Source organism: Xylocopa sonorina, chromosome 4, assembly GCF_050948175.1.
Source record: "Xylocopa sonorina isolate GNS202 chromosome 4, iyXylSono1_principal, whole genome shotgun sequence".
In the NCBI taxonomy this organism is placed as follows: domain Eukaryota; kingdom Metazoa; phylum Arthropoda; class Insecta; order Hymenoptera; family Apidae; genus Xylocopa; species Xylocopa sonorina.
Window position 1 is genome coordinate 15,314,093 of NC_135196.1, and position 17,919 is coordinate 15,332,011.

Here is a 17,919-nt window from a genome sequence, read left to right on the forward strand (position 1 = left end):
ACCTCCGAATCCAACTCACCGTTACGATACCACCCCGCTACCGGATCTTCCTCCACTCACCGGTCTCTCCGTCGACGTTGCGACGTCGATCGTCCTCTCATGTCCGACATGAGAAATCGATCAGCGTAAAGGCACAGCAACAAGTACTTACCTACCTACCTACCTACCTACCTACCCATCTACCTATCTATCTATCTACGTGGCGTTCGTGGCGTGAATCGAGTTACAGTTGTTTTCGTTTCCGCGTCAACAGCGACTATCATCCAACGACGATGATTAACCCGTGTAACCGGCGAACGACGAGGAAATTAAAGTTGCATTATCCAGGCTTCTCCGGCGCCGGTTAACTCGACTGTCGCGAAGCGCGCTTAACACGGTAACGCGGATTAACGCGTTCGCCGGAAGCGGCGACGCGTCTTTCCCGCTTCGAGGCAATCGGATCGAACGCATCGCGAGAACGTTACCCGATACGATACCTACCTATACACCGCTCGACAGCTGTTGACGCGACTTTCAAACTTTCGTCTCCGTTTGAAAAAGTATACATTTTCTTTCGCGTTCGCGACTCTGGAAACCGCGAGGGGAACACGAGTCCGAAACGATCGACCCTTTCGCTCTGCTTTCGACGGCGATAACGGTGCCGAAAGGGTCGAAGAACAAGATGGAGGGCGTCGCATCGGTGGCAAAGCTACGCTCGACGCGTAATCGGTAACCCCCGCCGTCGAAACTCGATCGCGACGAAAGCGCGATCTGCTGTCCACAGAACGGTCGACCGGTCGATGGGGGGAGGGCGGTGAGAATCTACGAAACGGAACCGAATCGAGTACGAGGGGGTGAAAATAAGAAACGTAGATGCGAGCAGGAGATGGAGACGCCAAAGAGAACGAGAATCAGGAGGAAGAAGTAGAAGTAGAAGAAAGAGGAGAAGGAGAAGAAGAAGGAGAAGAAGAAGGAGAAGAGGAAGAAGAAGAAGAAGAAGAAGAAGAAGAAGAAGAGGAAAAAGAAGAAGAAGAAGAAGAAGAAGAAGAAGAAGGGAACCGACAATCGGCAAGAGTCGGAGAAAAGGGCGGAAAGGGGAGTTGAAAATATATGAGATCCGCTCTGGTAGGGACCACCTAGCCAGCCTCCGATCCTTTCCGCGGCGTCTCCCTCCGCGGCGCAGCTTATCCCCACCGCGGCGACGCTCTCCGTTGAACGCGAGTACCGCGTAGGCCGGTGGGGGTATTGGGCGGCGCGCTATTGGTCGGCCGGTGGGCCGGCCGGCTCCCACCATGCCCGGCTCGCGCCGCCCAATCCCCTCCGAGTGCCGTGGACCTCCTCCAGACATCGCATCGGTCGTTCGGTAGCTCTTAGTTTCAGGTTAGGTGCCTGCTAGGACGGGTCTCGTACTCTCTTCCCGAGGTCAGTCGAGACGGGACGGGACCGGACGGGCCGGGACGGGACGGGACGAGGCGAGGCGAGGCGAGGCGAGGCGAAGCGAGGCGAGGCGAGGCGAGGCGAGGCGAGGCGAGGCGAGACGAGACGAGACGAGGCGAGACGAGAGACACGCCGTGGCTAGAAGAAGAGCGGAGAGGAGCGGAGAGGCGAGGAGAAGCGTACGAGACGAGACAGGACGAAACGACGAGACGAGGGAAAAACCGGAGCAAGTGAAGTGTGACCGCGTGCAGTGCATTCTCGTCGGTTTTTCCGCGCGAGTGTGCCAGAGTGCGATAACAGAGTATGCCGCCGCGAGAGGAACGACGACGGGCAGCCTGACGCACGGCTCGGGACGAGATTCGATACGGCTGGTGTGGTCCCACCCCTGGCGACACCGGGGTAACCGCGGCGGTCGGCTCGCTTGTTCGATGACTTTGGTGAACTCGAAGAGGAGGACATTGTGCGATATCTGGTGAACGTGTGACGGTGTATACGGTGCGACGGCTCGAGTGTGTTCGAGGAGAGTGCGCGAATAATCGGAGGACTAACGGACGGTAGCGACGGGCCCGCCGGCCGAGGCGCGCGCCCCAGGAGGCGTCGGCGCCGCCGGGAAACCAAGGGGAACTGTTTCGGGCCCGGCGGAGAAGTTCGAAGCCGTCAAAGTGGCTTCGTCACTGGGCCTTCAGGGGCCATCAGCGCCGATCGGGGCCCAACTACTGGTTACTGCCGGCTCGGAGGATGCACCGTCCGTCTACCACGCGAATCTGCTAGCCAGCAGCAACGCGTCCGTCCTCCAGCAGCCCGTTCTAGCGAGCCTGAACACGCCGGCACTGGCCAGCATGCAGGCCTCTGCGGAGGCCAACTCGCTGGACATTCAGGCCATGCAGTCCATGGACTGGCTGTTCAAGAAGGAGCGTATATACCTGCTCGCCCAGTTCTGGCAACAGGTAAGCGATCTCGCGCCTCTATCATCTCACCCTCTATCACCCCGTTGCACAACCTCTGCACCCTCGATATACGCGGCACGCTTCGCCGTCACCGGTTTACCGCGCGGCGGACACTTGTAGCTTCCGGGTCGCACCTCTCTGCGTGGACCTACCTACCTATCTACCTACCTACCCAACTGATCGGTCACCGTTCTCCTCGCCCGATTCCCTCTGTCTTTCGGTTGGTAATTGTTGGTCAAGTTCCCGGCCACTTGGACCAACCTCCCGGCGACCCCTCGCTTTCAACGAGGGTGCGAGCGAGGGTGGCAAAGTTTCCCCGACACTTGCCGTTTCGAGGATAGTTGAACGATTTAGGGGGGACGATGTGGCTCGACCGCTCGGCCAGCCCGGCAACAACATTGCCCCACATACATTGCCCATACTATACTATGCTATACTATTCTCTCTCTCTCTCTCTCTCTCTCTCTCTCTCTCTCTCTCCAACACCTGACAATTAGTCCTTACTGACCTATTACTTGCTACAAACATCATCCTGGAAACGATCAAACGTTTGTTTATCCAACATAATATGATACGCCAAACACCGGTAAACGGCTGCGTGTGACCGTATAAAAAGGAGACAAGATTTAGTCGCAACCAGTGTTTTTATCATTTTCTATCGTTCTTAAATATTCATGACACAACAGGTGTGAAGAAAACTCGAACCGATTTGCAATTGAAATAACCCGAGTATTATCTCCGTTAGTGTCGGTACCGTTCGTCCGTTTCGCGTATCTCCGACAATGGAAAAGAATACGGTATAGATGAAAGTTTGACAGATGGCCAGACTATTTGGTTCGTAACGCGCAAACGGACGATTAGCAGAGTTTAGGTAGAAAGGTCGCGGTCGCGAGGCAGAGCGAGGATCGATGGGAGCGGGTAGGACAACGTCCCGCTGACACGTTTCGAGAGGAGGAAAGTGAAAACGTAGAACGCGAGTCGATTTGAAAGTTTTACGCAAGGGCGGAGGAAATTCGGTAGGTAATCGGTTCCCGTTTCCGCACGCGGAGCAACCGTGCGCGTGGAACGAGACCGCGAACCGTACTCGGAATTATACGAGAACCGCGTCGACCGTGAATGGACAAAACTTTTCCCGTCACTCTCCCGTTTATTCCCCCCTGGCGCTGATCGAACCAGTCCCCACCAACGCGTTCGCGTCCCCTTATATACATGCATACGCGTACGTGCATGCATTAGACGCGGCGGCTGTCAGTAGGGGGATCCCTGACGCGGTTCCCGAGATCCCCGTGTAGCGGCGGCACTTGCCGACCCGCGGAGACGTCGCGTCGCGGAGACGTGAGTCACGCGTGCTCCGACGTTCCCGTGCCCTGACGCGCCACGCCGCCCGGACAACCGACGCCGAGTATTATTTCAAAAATTACACCGCTGCAAATCCTCGTCCACGGAAACTATTAGAATCGCGCGTACCGCATCTCGAAATAGAAAAATATATATACAGAGGGTTATTTCGGATAGTAGTAGTAGTAGCAGCAGTAGCAGCAGCAGCAGCGCACTTTTATTTACCACGGGAGCTTCCTTTTCTCGATAGGATACGGTTTAATCTTACGATACGTTATTTCTGAAATCGGCGCCGTTTAACCGTCGGAGCCGCGGAGTTCTCCCGCCAAACCAGTGATTCACCCACGCTCTAAAAATATCGGTATACACGCATCGCGAAATGCGAGTCTCGTGCGAGCCGTAATGAGGACCGTTTCCAAGAATCTCTGCACCCGTTCCGCGCGGCCGTCCCAGCAAATTTTCAAATTTGCCACGCGTGTGCGTGCAACTGACGCGGCGATCACGCGCGAACCCGCCAACCACCTTTCGAAATGTTCAACCAGCGCCCGCCTTCGACCCGATCCGGTGAAGCGGAGGAAAATTCTGCCCCGACCACCCAACAACCGTCACCCTCCTCCCGCTATTGTGCCTGTTGCCATTCACCGAAACGAAGAATCGAAAATCGAGCACCACCGGATTGTTTTCCACTTTTTCTCTCTCTCCCTCCTTCTTTTCTTTTTTTCTTTCATCCTTTTTTTCCTTCCTCCCCCCACCCCACCCCACCCTCCCGCCATTATTATTCCCTCTTTGTTTCGTATTCTCGTTCAACGACTTGCACTATTGCAGTTTTTTATTATTCTCATCATCGTCATTACTGTTGACGTTGTTCTTGTTGTTGTTGTCGTCATTATTATTATTATTATTATTATTATTATTATTATTATTGTTATTATTATTATCATCATCATCATCATCATCATCATCATCATCATCACCATAATTATCATACTTTTTCTTCGTTTCTGGTTTCGCCCGACCGAGAGCTCATCCATCGAACGCGAATAGATAATAGCGACTGCTAACCACCGTCTAACGTGGCTTTCGCCGCTTTTGTTCCTAGTCGACGATTTGGACCATCGATGCTATAAAATAGCTGGCAATTTATGCGTCTCTGTACGAACGAACAAACGATCGAAATCTGCGTTGCACGTTCCCGCTGTATCTACTTAATTGTCAGCGACCAGCTACTCGACTGCGATAACATAGAAGCGAGTGTTTGTTTATCAAACCGAGTGTTTCTGTTGCAGAAGCGTGTTATATATCCAAAGTACTTACTTACTTACTTACTTACTTACTTACTTACTTACTTACTCGCTCCTCGTCTACAATGTTGACCAACTTGGGTGCTAATTTATCAACCTCTAGAGAAAGAGAGAGAGAGAGAAAGGGGGGGAGATTTTCGTCGCGAAAACGTAAAATTTATTTCACTTTATTTATTCATTTTTGTTGTCCTGTTCGTTTCTGTTGTTTTTACAATCCTGTTGCCCGCACGGTGGACGAGGTTTATCGTGGTCGTAAATTTTTCCGCGAGTCGGCCTCCGATCGCTAAAAGTTCCCTTTACCCCGCGGCGCGCGTTCGGAGACTATTCAAAGGTCGCTTGGAACGGTTCCAAAATTCCGAATCGCATGGGACGACATCGCTGCGATTCCTGCGGCGATTCGAGCTTAAGTGAATTCAGAGTGAGCCGTAAACCCAGCCTAAATAAACTTGGATTCGAGGGAAAAGCCGCTGGTCTCTCGAGCCGATCGTTTCCGACCCGCTATCGTTTTCCCTGCCCGCTATCGATCGATTCGGTGCTGACCGATTTTTAACTCTTTTAAAACAGGCGTCGCTCCGTTTGCCGACGCAAGCGCGCGCGCGCGCTCCTCGCTCGACACGCACCAATTTACGTACCGTAGTTCGATACGCTCCGAAACATACGAGACATCTTTCCACGTTGCGGTACGGATTTTCCACCCTCGCCCAACGCTCGTTGCTCCGCTTTTCGCGCTCGCTCGGCCTCTGAACGTTTACTCGAACGAATCGGTAGGCGTAGCCGGTACGATCGAATTCCCGAAAGGAACGTGACTCGGTGAACGGAAGACCGGTTGATAACCAGCCGGAAGTTGGTCGCGGGCAAACGCCCAGCTTTCCTCTCGGCGCCGATAACGGACAGAGCCACCGCGACTCCGCTCGTTTCGCTTCGCTTCGCTTTCCCTTTTCTTTTTCTTCTAAATTGTATCTGTATTGGCTCCGAGCGGATTGAAGGTAATTGAATGAAGCAGCCGGTTATTTACGAACGTTTAAGCGGAGCCAACTATCCGTCCATTCATTCGGTCTTGTCCCTTCATTCATTCATCATTCACTCTCGCCGGTGTACGGCCGCTGCATGTATAGCAGTAGTAAAGGCCCATTCAATTGATCGGTGATTGTCTAAATTATAAGATTGCCATACAATGGCTCTCATCTCGACCTATTGGGGTCTCGTTCGACCGTTGCGTCACCACTTTAGGACCACGCAGGACTCGCAGGCCGTGACCCGCGCGCGGTCAAAACCGAATCTCTTGCTCGCACAGGTGCGCCGTCTCCTCGTGTAATCGCGCCAATTATCGCGTGAAAACCCCAAAAGACTGCAACGTCTAGAGACTACTATCCCTCGAAACGGGATAACAGCCCGTCCCGTCGCGTCTCTTTGGCCCCGAGATATTACCAGTTTTCGATTCTCCAAATGTTTCGATCGCGTACGCGCAGCGAACAGCGTTAAACGGACGCTACGCGTACGTACGTACGTACGTACCAGCCTCAAGTATAGAGCGAGTACAGTTGAGACCTCGTTCGGTGCCCGCCTCTCCTCTTCGCCCCCCGCGCTACCACCAGACACGCTCGCTGACTCTCTGCGGAAGCGTTGCATTGAGACCAATCGAATGGAAACTATACCTATATACACGCATCTATACGTATATATATATATATATATATATATATATATATATATATATATATATATATATATATATATATATGTATACACCCACGGAACCATCTGCCAATTATTTTACACCCTATTCCACATTTATCGATCCTCGATCCTCGATCGGATAATAACAATAATAATAATAATAATAATAATAATAATAATCATCATCATCATCATCATCATTCCTCGAGACTAGGGCCGAGATTTACGCGAACGAGTTCCAGTCCCACGTTCAGCCGGTAAATCACACGGCTCGCGCCAAGATCCGCCAACGTTTGCGCCATCGTCCATTGCGAAACGGTTTCAATTAGTAGCGCGCTTTCTACTTTGTAACTCGTCGCAATTAGAATCGACGAAACAAGGTGCAAGTATCGCGCATCTACCAACCGTATACGTATATATATATATATATAACCGTATATATATATATATATATATATATAGGGTATTCCCTCCGTCTTGGAAGATTAGCTTCTCGGTCCAGGCATACTTGCAATCTCTGGCGTTTTCTCTTTTTTATCGAAATCCGCGTCACTCGACGAAGCATCGGCGTCGAGACGACACCGGTTCACAGCGCGGCGAGGCGCTATTGTTCCACCCGGCGTACCCCGTCACGATCAGCATGGGAGAGAAGGAAGAAGGACGCGCCGGGCGACAAGCGTACGCGAGCAACGCGCGCGCTCCAGCTACGTATCCGCCGCTACTGCATCGCATTATACCATCGAGTTACCGCTATTTTCGCGCGGCCACGGTTTTCTGCACTTTCGGCGCGGCCAACGGCGCCGCGAAAACGTCGCGAAAACAAGCCGCATCCGGCTGTCTTAACGGGATCTCAACAATGCCCACTTGCTCGAGTACGTACCGCGTACACACTTTGCTTGCTATCTCGAAACGCATCGAACGAACGAACGAACGAACGAACAAAGTAAGCGAAGCTTCGCAGCCAAAGGGGAGACGACGACAAGTGCCGCGAGCGAAAAAAGGGCCAGTGACGCGCGTCGAGCCCCCAAGGAAACGGGTCGCTCGAAATAACGCGGCCGAGTAACACGTGCGCCCGTATATTTTCAATACGGATACAATGTCGTCGTCGTCGTCGTCGTCGTCGTCGTCGTCGTCGCTGCCGGTTAGAACCAAAGGTGGTTATTACTCGGCCAATGTGAATCAGACCGCTTGCTTCCGGTTGTAAACGACCGGCTGGGGAGGATTAAGTAGACTCACCTTGGATGCGTTGCGAACGCTCTCTCTAATTACCTATCACCTGGACTCATTGTTGCCTTTACCGTTCTGAATCTCACCCGAGTCGAACTACATTCGAGCTTCCGTCCAATTGATTTCGGTTAGCCTTGTTTAGCCTTGTTTAGCCTTGGTTAGCCTTGGTTAGCCTTGGTTAGCTTTGGTTACCATTTATTTCGGTGCTCTGCTGCACCGTTGAAACAAGGGGATGAAAGAACCCCGTCTCGGTACCGATTTAATTCGGATCCATGGAAATCGCCTATCGTCTCGTCTCGTTGCGTGCTCGCGGGGATTCGACGCGCGCCGCGACAAATCAATTCCCTACACGTTATATTTAACCGTCCAAGCGACACTTTTCGCAAAAACTCCGCGAGGAGAACTTGACAAAAGACACCTACCGATCTAGAATGTAGAAAACCGCGCTGCGCTACGTTGCGATCCGATCCGATCCGATCCGATCCGATCCGATCCGATCCGATCCGCTCCGCTCCGCTCCGTTCCGTTCCGTTCCGCAGCTACTCGAAACTTTGTCCACGGAGAGACCAACTCGTTGTAAATCCAATTAGCGCCCGTGGCTTTCAAGTGGCTTTCCACACTTGAGCTCCTCCGTGTCAAGGGCTCGGCAAAAGTATTTCCTCCTTTTTCACTTTGAATAATTTCCCTTTCGGTTCGACTCCTCGAGCCCGTCTTCCTTCCCCTAGCGTCTTTCCTTTTTTTTTCTTCTTCTCCTTTTCTTTTCATTTGTTTCTCGCAACCGCCTATGTATAGAGAGATTAGAAAATCGTCGAAAAAAAGGTGTTAATTAGCAGGGAATCCCCGAAATGGAGAAAAAACCGAGAGTTTCGGAGAGATCGGCGATGGCGGAGGTGCACTCAGGCATAGATCCTCTCTGACCTCCGTGGCATAATCACGCGTCGGAATGGTGGTGGGCACGTCCGCTCGCGGAACCATCTCCGTTTACGTTCTTCCGAAGCCAACTCGTTGAAAAGACGTTCACGGGCGTCACGCGCGAAACAGAAGAGAAAAAGTGAGAAAAAAGGGGAATTCTGTTTGCGCTAGGCAAACCGGGGAGGGGTGGCGGGAATCCCCGGATTAACGCGATTATCGCGCGTTCGACTTTGCGATTTATCGATAGGTTCGTTCGGTCGCGCGTCGTCCGAGCAGCATCCTGGCCGAACGTGGGCATTGTATCGTTCGGCGAGTGCCGGTGCGCGTCCTACATAAACGAAACGCGCGTATCTGTCTCTCTCCCTCTCTCTCTCTCTCTCTCTCTCTCTCTCTCTCTGGCACGTATCGCGCACGCAGCAGAGAAACTCACGGGACAGGTCGCTGGAGGCGCGAGGAGCAGGGGGGTAGGCGGGGGGAGGTCGGCAGAGAGCACCAGCACAGGGTCGGGAGGGAGTCGCAGAGGATATAATATTATATCGAGGGTAGGCGTGGTTAAAAAAGGGGGCGGTGCCGCGGATCCTCTCTCCATCTTCCTCGCTCGCGGTCTCTTTTTCGCTCGATTTTACCACCCGTCGCCCCCGCCTGCACCGCCGCGGTACGCCGTTCGCCGCCGACCTCCCTCGCCCCCAGCGTCGAGGCATCGAACTCGGATCGAGTCCAAGACGATCGAGAGGGGCGAGAGGGAAACGTGAGAAAGATGCCGATCCCTCTCTCCGTCGAGGTCCTCTCGATCCACCTCCCTACTCTATCCACCCCCTCTCCATTCTTCTTTCCTTCTTTCCTTCCCTATCGCTGGCTCCCCGACACGAGAAGGTAGGTAGGTAGGTAGGTAGGTAGGTAGGTAGGTAGGTGTACATAGGAGGTATCTCTGCTATATACTATACAAGTAGCTCTTTCTCCCGCGACTCGCGATCCTCCGCGCCGGACAAATACGGGATTCTTTAACAAGCGGACGGGGCGAAACGGGGCGAAACGGGGCGAAACGGGGCGAAACCGGGCGAAACCGGGCGATACGGGGCGATACGGGGCGATACGGGGCGATACGGGACGATACGGGACGATACCGGGGGGGACGGCCGATCGCGGAGGGGTCTCCTCGGCCAATGATAGCGCGCCGTTTTATCTCGATACGTTTATCGCGACCGTTTTATATCCACCCGTAAAAGTATTGACCGCGCGAAACCTTCGAGCCGGTTACTACCGCTGCTGCTGCTGCTGCTGCTGCTGCTGCTTTTGTCGTTTGCTGCTACTTGCCTGCGGCTCTATGCGCAAACTGGAGAACTGCGATCAAGAATAGTTCTTCGCGTTCGTCCGCGAAAAGATGGATTTCTCGAAAAATATTTCCACCACCGACAGATTTTCAGAATAAAATAAACCCCGATACACCTACTTAATCTTGATTACCATCAACCCACGGGATGCAACAAGTGATCCACGCGCGAGCGGACCGCGATGAAAATGCACTTTCCTCGATCGCAATTGCGCCGTAACGATCATTGTATACCTTTTTCGAACATTTCTAATAATCAGAAAACATCTATTGTACATCGTACAACCAGAGAACGTTCGATGAAAAGGAATCTTGAATGTAGGTGCCATCTGTTTGCGATTGTTTACGATTTTCACGCGTAATTGGACGCGAATGGTTCGCAGTTCGTAGATCGATCGCGAGAGAGAACTTGTCTCGTCGAGAACCGAGGAACGGAGCAAAGATCCCTTTTGTACGGAAACGGCCGACGCAAGTGCCGAGTCACGCCTTGACAAACAGGGATGTCAAACAGATGTTTCGGCTCTTTCGGCTACTCTGTGAGAGCCACTACTACCGGACGTTCTTCTCGTAAACCTTTCGCTTCCCCTTCTGCCGCGCGAGATCCCGATATGATCCTCCTCGTGTATGATCAAACTTTCAGTTTGCAATTAAGTTAAGGAACGCCCTTGCGTTTACCCGGACAATTAATTTCTTAACTTCACCTCCGGGAAAATTTACGGGGTGTTTACGCGTTCCTGGCAATCTTTGCCGCTGGAAACCATTGCACCGATACATACCATACTTGATCGCGTATCCTTACCTGCCTATCCTTAATATATTATTTACTCTCTCACGGAGATCGTTTTTCGTTCCGTTCCGTTCCGTTCCGTTCCGTTCCCTTTCGTTTCGTATACCATTATCTCGAGATAATTCGTTCGAGGCGAGAAAACAATACCGATACATGTTTACACGTGCCCGAACGTTGTTTGATGTTGATTCATTCGTGCCACCCGGGCCCACCTATGGGCTGGAGAGTGGCACGTTGCGTCTTTCGGTCGAATCGACTTTAACCGGTCATCTAACACGTTGCGTAACACGTTGTCCAACGCCGGATAGATATCGTTTCAAGTGAGAAGATTTCGTTCGTGATTTGCCACCGCAACGGAAACCCGCGGAAAGGAAAAGGGGGGGGGGGGGGGACAGTTCGCGTCGATAGTGGTATCGAAGCTGGCGAGCAAACGCGATACGATATCGTTTAACGGCGAGAAAGAGGCGCGCGACGCGTTACTTAATATTTCTTACGCCTCCCGAACGATGATAACAACGATCAGGTTCGAACGTTATCATTAAATATTAATTAGTCATTAATGTTCATTACTCGACGAGATGGCCGCGCGTTTAAGCAAATACTACGTGTAAAATGCCCGAAGACGGTGCCGGATGCAACGTCTTCGTTCCAAGACCCTCGTTTCCAAGACCCTCTATTCTTCGCGACAAGGAACGCGACGTTCGTTCGACCCCTCTCCTATGTTTCACACATCCGCTTCCGGCAGTACAATAATCGGCCGCGCGGTACAATTCCTCGCCGCGTTATTAACGACGAGCACGGCACGGGCAGCCGCCAGCTGGAATCGTACAGATTCGTTTCTTTTTAAATTACCATTCGAAATGTAAACGCCAATAATCGTTGATAAACATTTTCTTTTCCTTTTTCTTTCTTTCTTCTCTCTTCAAACAAGAAAAGACGGGAGAACGAGAGGAGAGTCCGTATTTGTTTAATTATCAACGGTATTTACGGTATTAACTCGTTAATTGAGTGTCAGATGGCCCGTATTGTGCCCGGCTGACACGCTTTGTGCCCCCTTGGGTCTCCTCGTGTGGGAGTATCGTCGGTCTTTTCTCTTTCCCCTTTCCTCGCCCTTTTCTTCCCGCGACAAGGCCGCATATTTGTCGGACACGCGTTAATCGCATGCACGAATAATTAGAACAATACGCGGCCGGCATTATTCGCGAACAAGGCTCTCTTTTCATCGCGTCGAGACCCCTCCCTTGGCTAAATTGTGCGAGAGATTTTTTTTCCCCAAACGAACGTCCTCGTCGTCGTCGTCGTCGTCGTCGTCGTCGTCGTCGTCGTCGTCGTCGTCGTCGTCGTCGTCGTCGTCGTCGTCGTCGTCGTCGTCTCGCGCCCCGATCGTTTGCTCTTTTTGCATCGGTTTCCTAAAAATCGACCCGCTTTACTTCTCGAGGGCTAACACGACGGTGCGAAAGCTCAAATTTCGTCGCAACGTACATTAATGCGGTTCGTAACAGAGACAAAAGAACATTTTCTAATTTCTTGACAATTCCACGTCTCACTTTTCTTTGTCTAAACTCTGTTAAAAGATAAATAATTCCATCTAATAAATATTTGCACGCGATATTTCATTAAAACGTTTCATTGTCGCGCGATACGGTTTAACGCAAAGTATAGTACATTTTTTAAAGCCCGCTCCATTGTGCGTTAAACCAATGAACAGCGTCGCGAATATTGCAGTTTAAAGCGATGCGACGTTTGGTTAACTCTTTAGCTAATAATACCTTGTTGCGCGTTATATTTTAAAGATGATGTAATATACGATGAAATTGAATTGATCGATTTTCCACTGGAAATATAGTTGGCGGATAATAATAGGAAAATAGGGAAGCGAAGAGTGAAAGAAATCAGTGGGAACGCAAATGAAATTCCCGATGAAAAGAACCCCGGAGGCAATCTACTGATTATAAGTCGGGCCTTAATCTTTATTTGATTTTCATTTGGTATCAAGCTTGTTTGTCGCTTCGAGCCAAAGGGTACTTGGCTCGAAGAGGGGTTGAAATCGGCGACGTTCGGCGCCGGGTAGATGGGTGGAGGTAGTTGAAGGCGAGCATATCGGCGCCGGCTCTTCCATGGTGGTGAATTGAATTTAACGGGAAACCCGGGACGCGAAACGGGCTCTGGCTGCACTCGATATTTATTATATACCGTTGCATTAATTACCGCGGTCGCATTCTTCGAGTCGTCTCCGGCTGCCGGGAGACTCCTTTATCTTGGCTTGATAATAGCGATAACGAACCTAATTATTGGATCTCGCGAATCATTAGGCGGCACGGACTTTAATAAATTAGGCGCGCCTGCGTTCGCGCTCACGGCAATCACGGCAATCACCGGCTAGGCTGCTCGAGGAAACGGGATTTCATTCTCGTAGAGGGAATTTTTCTTCCGCACTTCCACGCGAAAATCTGACCGGTACGCTCGTTTCGCTCGGTCGCTTCCAACGCTTCCTTTTCTATCATCCCGGTTCTTGGGGAATTTTTCGTAAAACACAGGGGTGACACTGGGACGGAAATTAGACGGTGGCGCTCGCCGGGCTTTGAAATAATTAAACCGTGCAACGGGCAAAGACAAAAGGGTTAACGACGTAAGGGTTGTTCTCGACAAACGAAAGAACCAGCAACGCCCGATGATGGAGACCAACCAAGAAAAACACAGACTTGATCAAAGTGAAATACGCATTCCCAGCCGTGCGGGGCTAATTACCCTGCTCCTTTCCATTACTACCTTTGCGCTCCCGTTATATCGCTACCCGCTTGGACCCGCTTGCTTGTTACAGCTTCGAACGAAGAGACACGTGTACGTGTGTTCGCTCGGCTCGCGGAATAATATCTAAACGAGCTAATACTCGCGGTGTCACTAAACGTCAAACTCGATCCCGGTAAGCGAGGAACGGGTCGTTGCCATTTGCGCATCAACGCCCCGCCCGTGGGAATTGGGCCAAGTTCTTTGTTTCGAGGTAAAAGGGACCGCGGAGGTGGGAACGAACAGAAAAAGGGTACCCCTTCGAGAAACGCTTCTATTCGCGTCGAGTGATCAGCCCGTCTCCCGAGAGGGCATTTTCAACTAAAAATTCTTCCTTTTAAAAGAACAGCTCACCTTAACCACCGGATAGGATAGGAGGATTTTCGTTATCGGGTAAATTGGCAATTTTCCACTTGCGTTGACCGAGTAAACCGCGTTTCTCGCGCCCCGTCAATCTGGATAGTGGACCAACGCAACGGTCTAGTCTCCTCTCGCACACCTCGATCGACCACGAGCAAGCGAGAGAGTTTTCAACGACTATTGCCAAAGGTAGTTTGAACGTAACGCTCTGATTCGTTCCAAGAACGTTCCAACGTGTTAGACTCGAGAATTGATTTCTCTAGTTGCATCTTGTTGCGTGTACAGGCGTTAAATCGAACGACCTCGGCAAACGATTCTTCCCACCCCTCGATGATATCGTCTGAATCATCGCGCGCGCGTCCAATAACGCGTCGAACGTAGTAGGTACGACGCGACGCACACCGTGCCACCAATGCCAACTTCTGATTAGAGGTGGAATTAATGATTCGAAAATCAATACAGGCCCGCTCCTCCCGCGAGTATTAAGACACCAGACGGAGCCGACCGTATCCAAAGACGAAGAAGAGGGATGAATAGAGGGGGCGGGGAGGGTTGTTGGTGGAAGAAGAGGGAGCCCGCCCGTACCAAGAGAAACTAGAGGGGTCGACGATGGTACTATATCCGTCGTCGGGGTTGCGGGGGAGCGAGGATGCTCCTCGTTTCAGGATCTACTATTTTGTCACCAAACCCTTCCACGTCCTTTGATAACTAATTAGTGTTTTACCTCCCCGCGCGCGCGGACCCTGCGGCCCTCTTTATCGTCCCAATCAGCCGACGGTTTCGAAGGAACCCCTTTTCATGCGAAGGCGCATCGACGTTTTCGAGCCTTCGGAAAGATGGGAATCAAAGGATTTCCAAAGCGTAGCGTCGAAAGTGCGGGCCAGCACGGGGATTTGTTAAGCGGGAAACGAAAGCGAAAACTACCGCGAGCTAAGCGGATGAACGCTGATCCCGGCGAGCATCTGATTAAAAACGATTCGTTTTGGTCCCCGTCCCTACGACTCGAGCGATAATCGAATAATCGAGGCTAATATTCTGATCGCAAAAAAAAAAAAAAAAAAAAAAGAGAGAAAAAAAAAATCATCGATCATCGATTATAAATCGGACGATTACAGTCGCGTAGCGTAGCGTCCAGGGAAGAGAGGTGACGGGTGCGTTCTCCTCCAAGTAACAGCTCGAGAGGGAGGGAGGGGGAGGGCGGGGGGGGAGGGGGCGTGTGGGAGTCGTGAGTGGTCCACGGAAAAGGGGATCGACGGGGTTGCGTGTGCACAGGAACTGGCCGGGCCAGGCGTCATAAATATCGCCGCGTTCTTATATTTTCATCACGGCCATCATTAAAATTTATGTTATGATCAGAAGTGCGCGTATATATCAGAGGACGCGCGCGTTCCGGCGTTGCGGCGCGGCTAACGGCGCGTCGTGAGGGTGGGTTACGCGGTAATATTGTAATCTATGTGTGGAAGAACGCGGGAAGAGAAACGCAGAGGAGAGATGAAAAAGTGGCTTCAATGGCAGCCACACCGTTGTAAGGGGGTAGTTTTCACTCGGGGGTGGAAGAAGGGTGCCGAACGGAAACAATGACGTCTATACCAAATCCCTGTTTCTGGCTACCCTCCCCCTCCGGCTGCCTGCCATTAGACTCCCGTGGCGGCCCTATAAAAATATAGCCCGTATTGTGCTCGCTCAGGTACCGATATCCTCGCACCCGCTAAAACTACTCCCGAGCTAGAGCTGTCTTTGCATTTCGCTCTCCTTCGACGCTAACATTTTTATAAACCCCTTTTTTATAAACTCCCCCCGACGGAACGGAGATCGCAAAGATGATGATTCGCATTCCCGGTGTACGGCCATTGTCGTCCGTTGGACCGAGCGGAATCGAAATGGCAAATGGTAACCCGATTGGCCAGCCCGTTGGTACACGCCAGTTGCGAATTATTTTCTCCTGTGGTGGCGCGCGCTCATTTCGCGGCCAAACAATCGTGATCGATTCATGCAAATTTCAACAATCGCCCAGTCCATCGGCCGCGGACTGCCCTTTTGCCGATTCCGCCGTATCAAATCCTCCATTGTCCGCACCGAAATTCGTTTCTGCGCGCGCCGCGCGCCGCGCGCCGCGCGCCTCGATCGGGAATAAATCGACGCTCTCCCTGGGGAAACGACCGAAAATACCGTTTAATATTTCCCGTTTTCTCTTTTCCGTCCTAATGCCATGGCCACGTCCTCGTCCAGAAATCGTTCGATAATTATCTACTCGACGCGCGTTCGTTCATCCTTCTTTTCCCCGCGAACCGTTTCTTTCTTTTTTTTTCTTTTTTTTTTCTTTTTTTTTTCGTATCGGAAAAAGGAAACGGACACGGACGCTTCCTAAGAAAGCGTCGTTCGAAAGAACTACTAGCCCTCTCTGTAGTTTCTCTCTTTCCGCAGCAGATGATCACCGATTTTTTCCTTTCGACCATCTCGTGATTTATTAGTGGATCGCGCGTGAGAAGATCTCGGGTGCTGACTCGCACGTGTGTCTGGAATTCGCCGGGGGAATGATTGCCGAGCATAGAGGAAAGGAGATTAAAAATAAGTCGGGAAGCGTCTTGGACTGGTTAACATCGGTTCGTCACGACGCCGCAATTTACGCGTTACTCTATACGCGTGTAATAGCTATCGATACGTGCAGTGAGAAACAGCTTCCGAATCTTTACCCGATCGTTTCTCCACGACAGACCAAAAGACGAGGCATCTTCGTTCAGGGCCATGATTACGCGCTGCGGGCGTATCGCGATGCGACCAAGGACATGAAAGAGTGGCCGTGTCTAATGATGTTTAAGAAGGGGCTTTAATTTTTCATTAGGACAACGGAGAACATCAAAGGGGTTCCTTCGTTTTTTAACCGATGCCTCGGGGTTAGTTGCGCGGGAACTGATGGCCCAGCCGCTCGCTCCGTTGGCATTGTCGTCGTCGTCGTCGTCGTTGTCGTCGTCGTCGTCGTCGTCGTTTCGGCCGACTTTTATCCACGAACCCTTCATCCGCCACCACCCTCTGTCCCCGTTACGGCGCAATGTATTGACATTTCTTAAATATTGCCGTACCGACGCGTACTCTATCGAGATACGTCTCCCTCCTTTTCTTTCATCCTTCCTTCGATCACCGTCCGCCTCCTTCTCCTACCACTGATCCTTTCTTTGTGGGACGATGTTCAAACTTGGTCCCACACACGTGGGAACCTGTGCCACATGGAGTGCTGCTGCTTCTGCTGCTGCTGCTGCCCTCGGCACACATGCTTCGGAGAAAAGCAAACAGAGGCGACGGTCGATGACCCTCCGAAAAGTATCTCGTTCGAGAAGAGGAGAGCGTTTATTGTCCTACGATTAATGGACCTCCCAGACCGGTGCGGAGTAGCTTTTTTTTCGAGCCGAGTTCTTTCATCGGATTTTGAATAATTAGACTGGGCGGATCCCGCAAACTGTACACATTTCTTAAGAATCTTCCCCCTCTCGCTGTTACGATCGATACTAAATGCAGAATATGTACCATGATACATTGGCTATTGAAAATCAATTCGCTTCCCGTCGTATACTCTGAAACGAAATATATCGTAGAAATGCCTGTTCTTAGTTGAAGGGCCCGAGGACGTTACATGCGCGCGCGGAACATTTCACGGACTACTAATTCAGGCTGCGCCAATCAGCGCGCCATTTAATCAGATCGAAACAAAGAGCACCCTCTCTCTCTCTCTCTCTCTCACACACCCACACACACACACACACACACACACACACACACACACACACACACACACACACACACACACACACACACACACATCTATTTCACTTTGCCTCGCGA

The 17,919-nt window shown here is 51.4% G+C and overlaps 1 protein-coding gene across 4 annotated transcripts in view; it reads left to right on the forward strand.

Annotated features, from left to right (window-relative positions):
- Positions 1-1,908: 1,908 nt before the first annotated feature.
- Cut (homeobox protein, cut) overlaps positions 1,909-17,919 on the forward strand; it is a 66,160-nt gene continuing 50,149 nt past the window's right edge. For 3 of the 4 annotated variants that reach the window (XM_076894081.1, XM_076894083.1, XM_076894082.1), the window contains exon 1: positions 1,910-2,363. In XM_076894081.1, coding sequence (XP_076750196.1) covers positions 2,256-2,363 — 108 coding nt within the window. In that variant the 5' untranslated portion in view covers positions 1,910-2,255. Of the gene's footprint in view, positions 2,364-17,919 lie in introns of all 4 variants that reach the window. The other variant, XM_076894084.1, reaches the window with a different exon arrangement.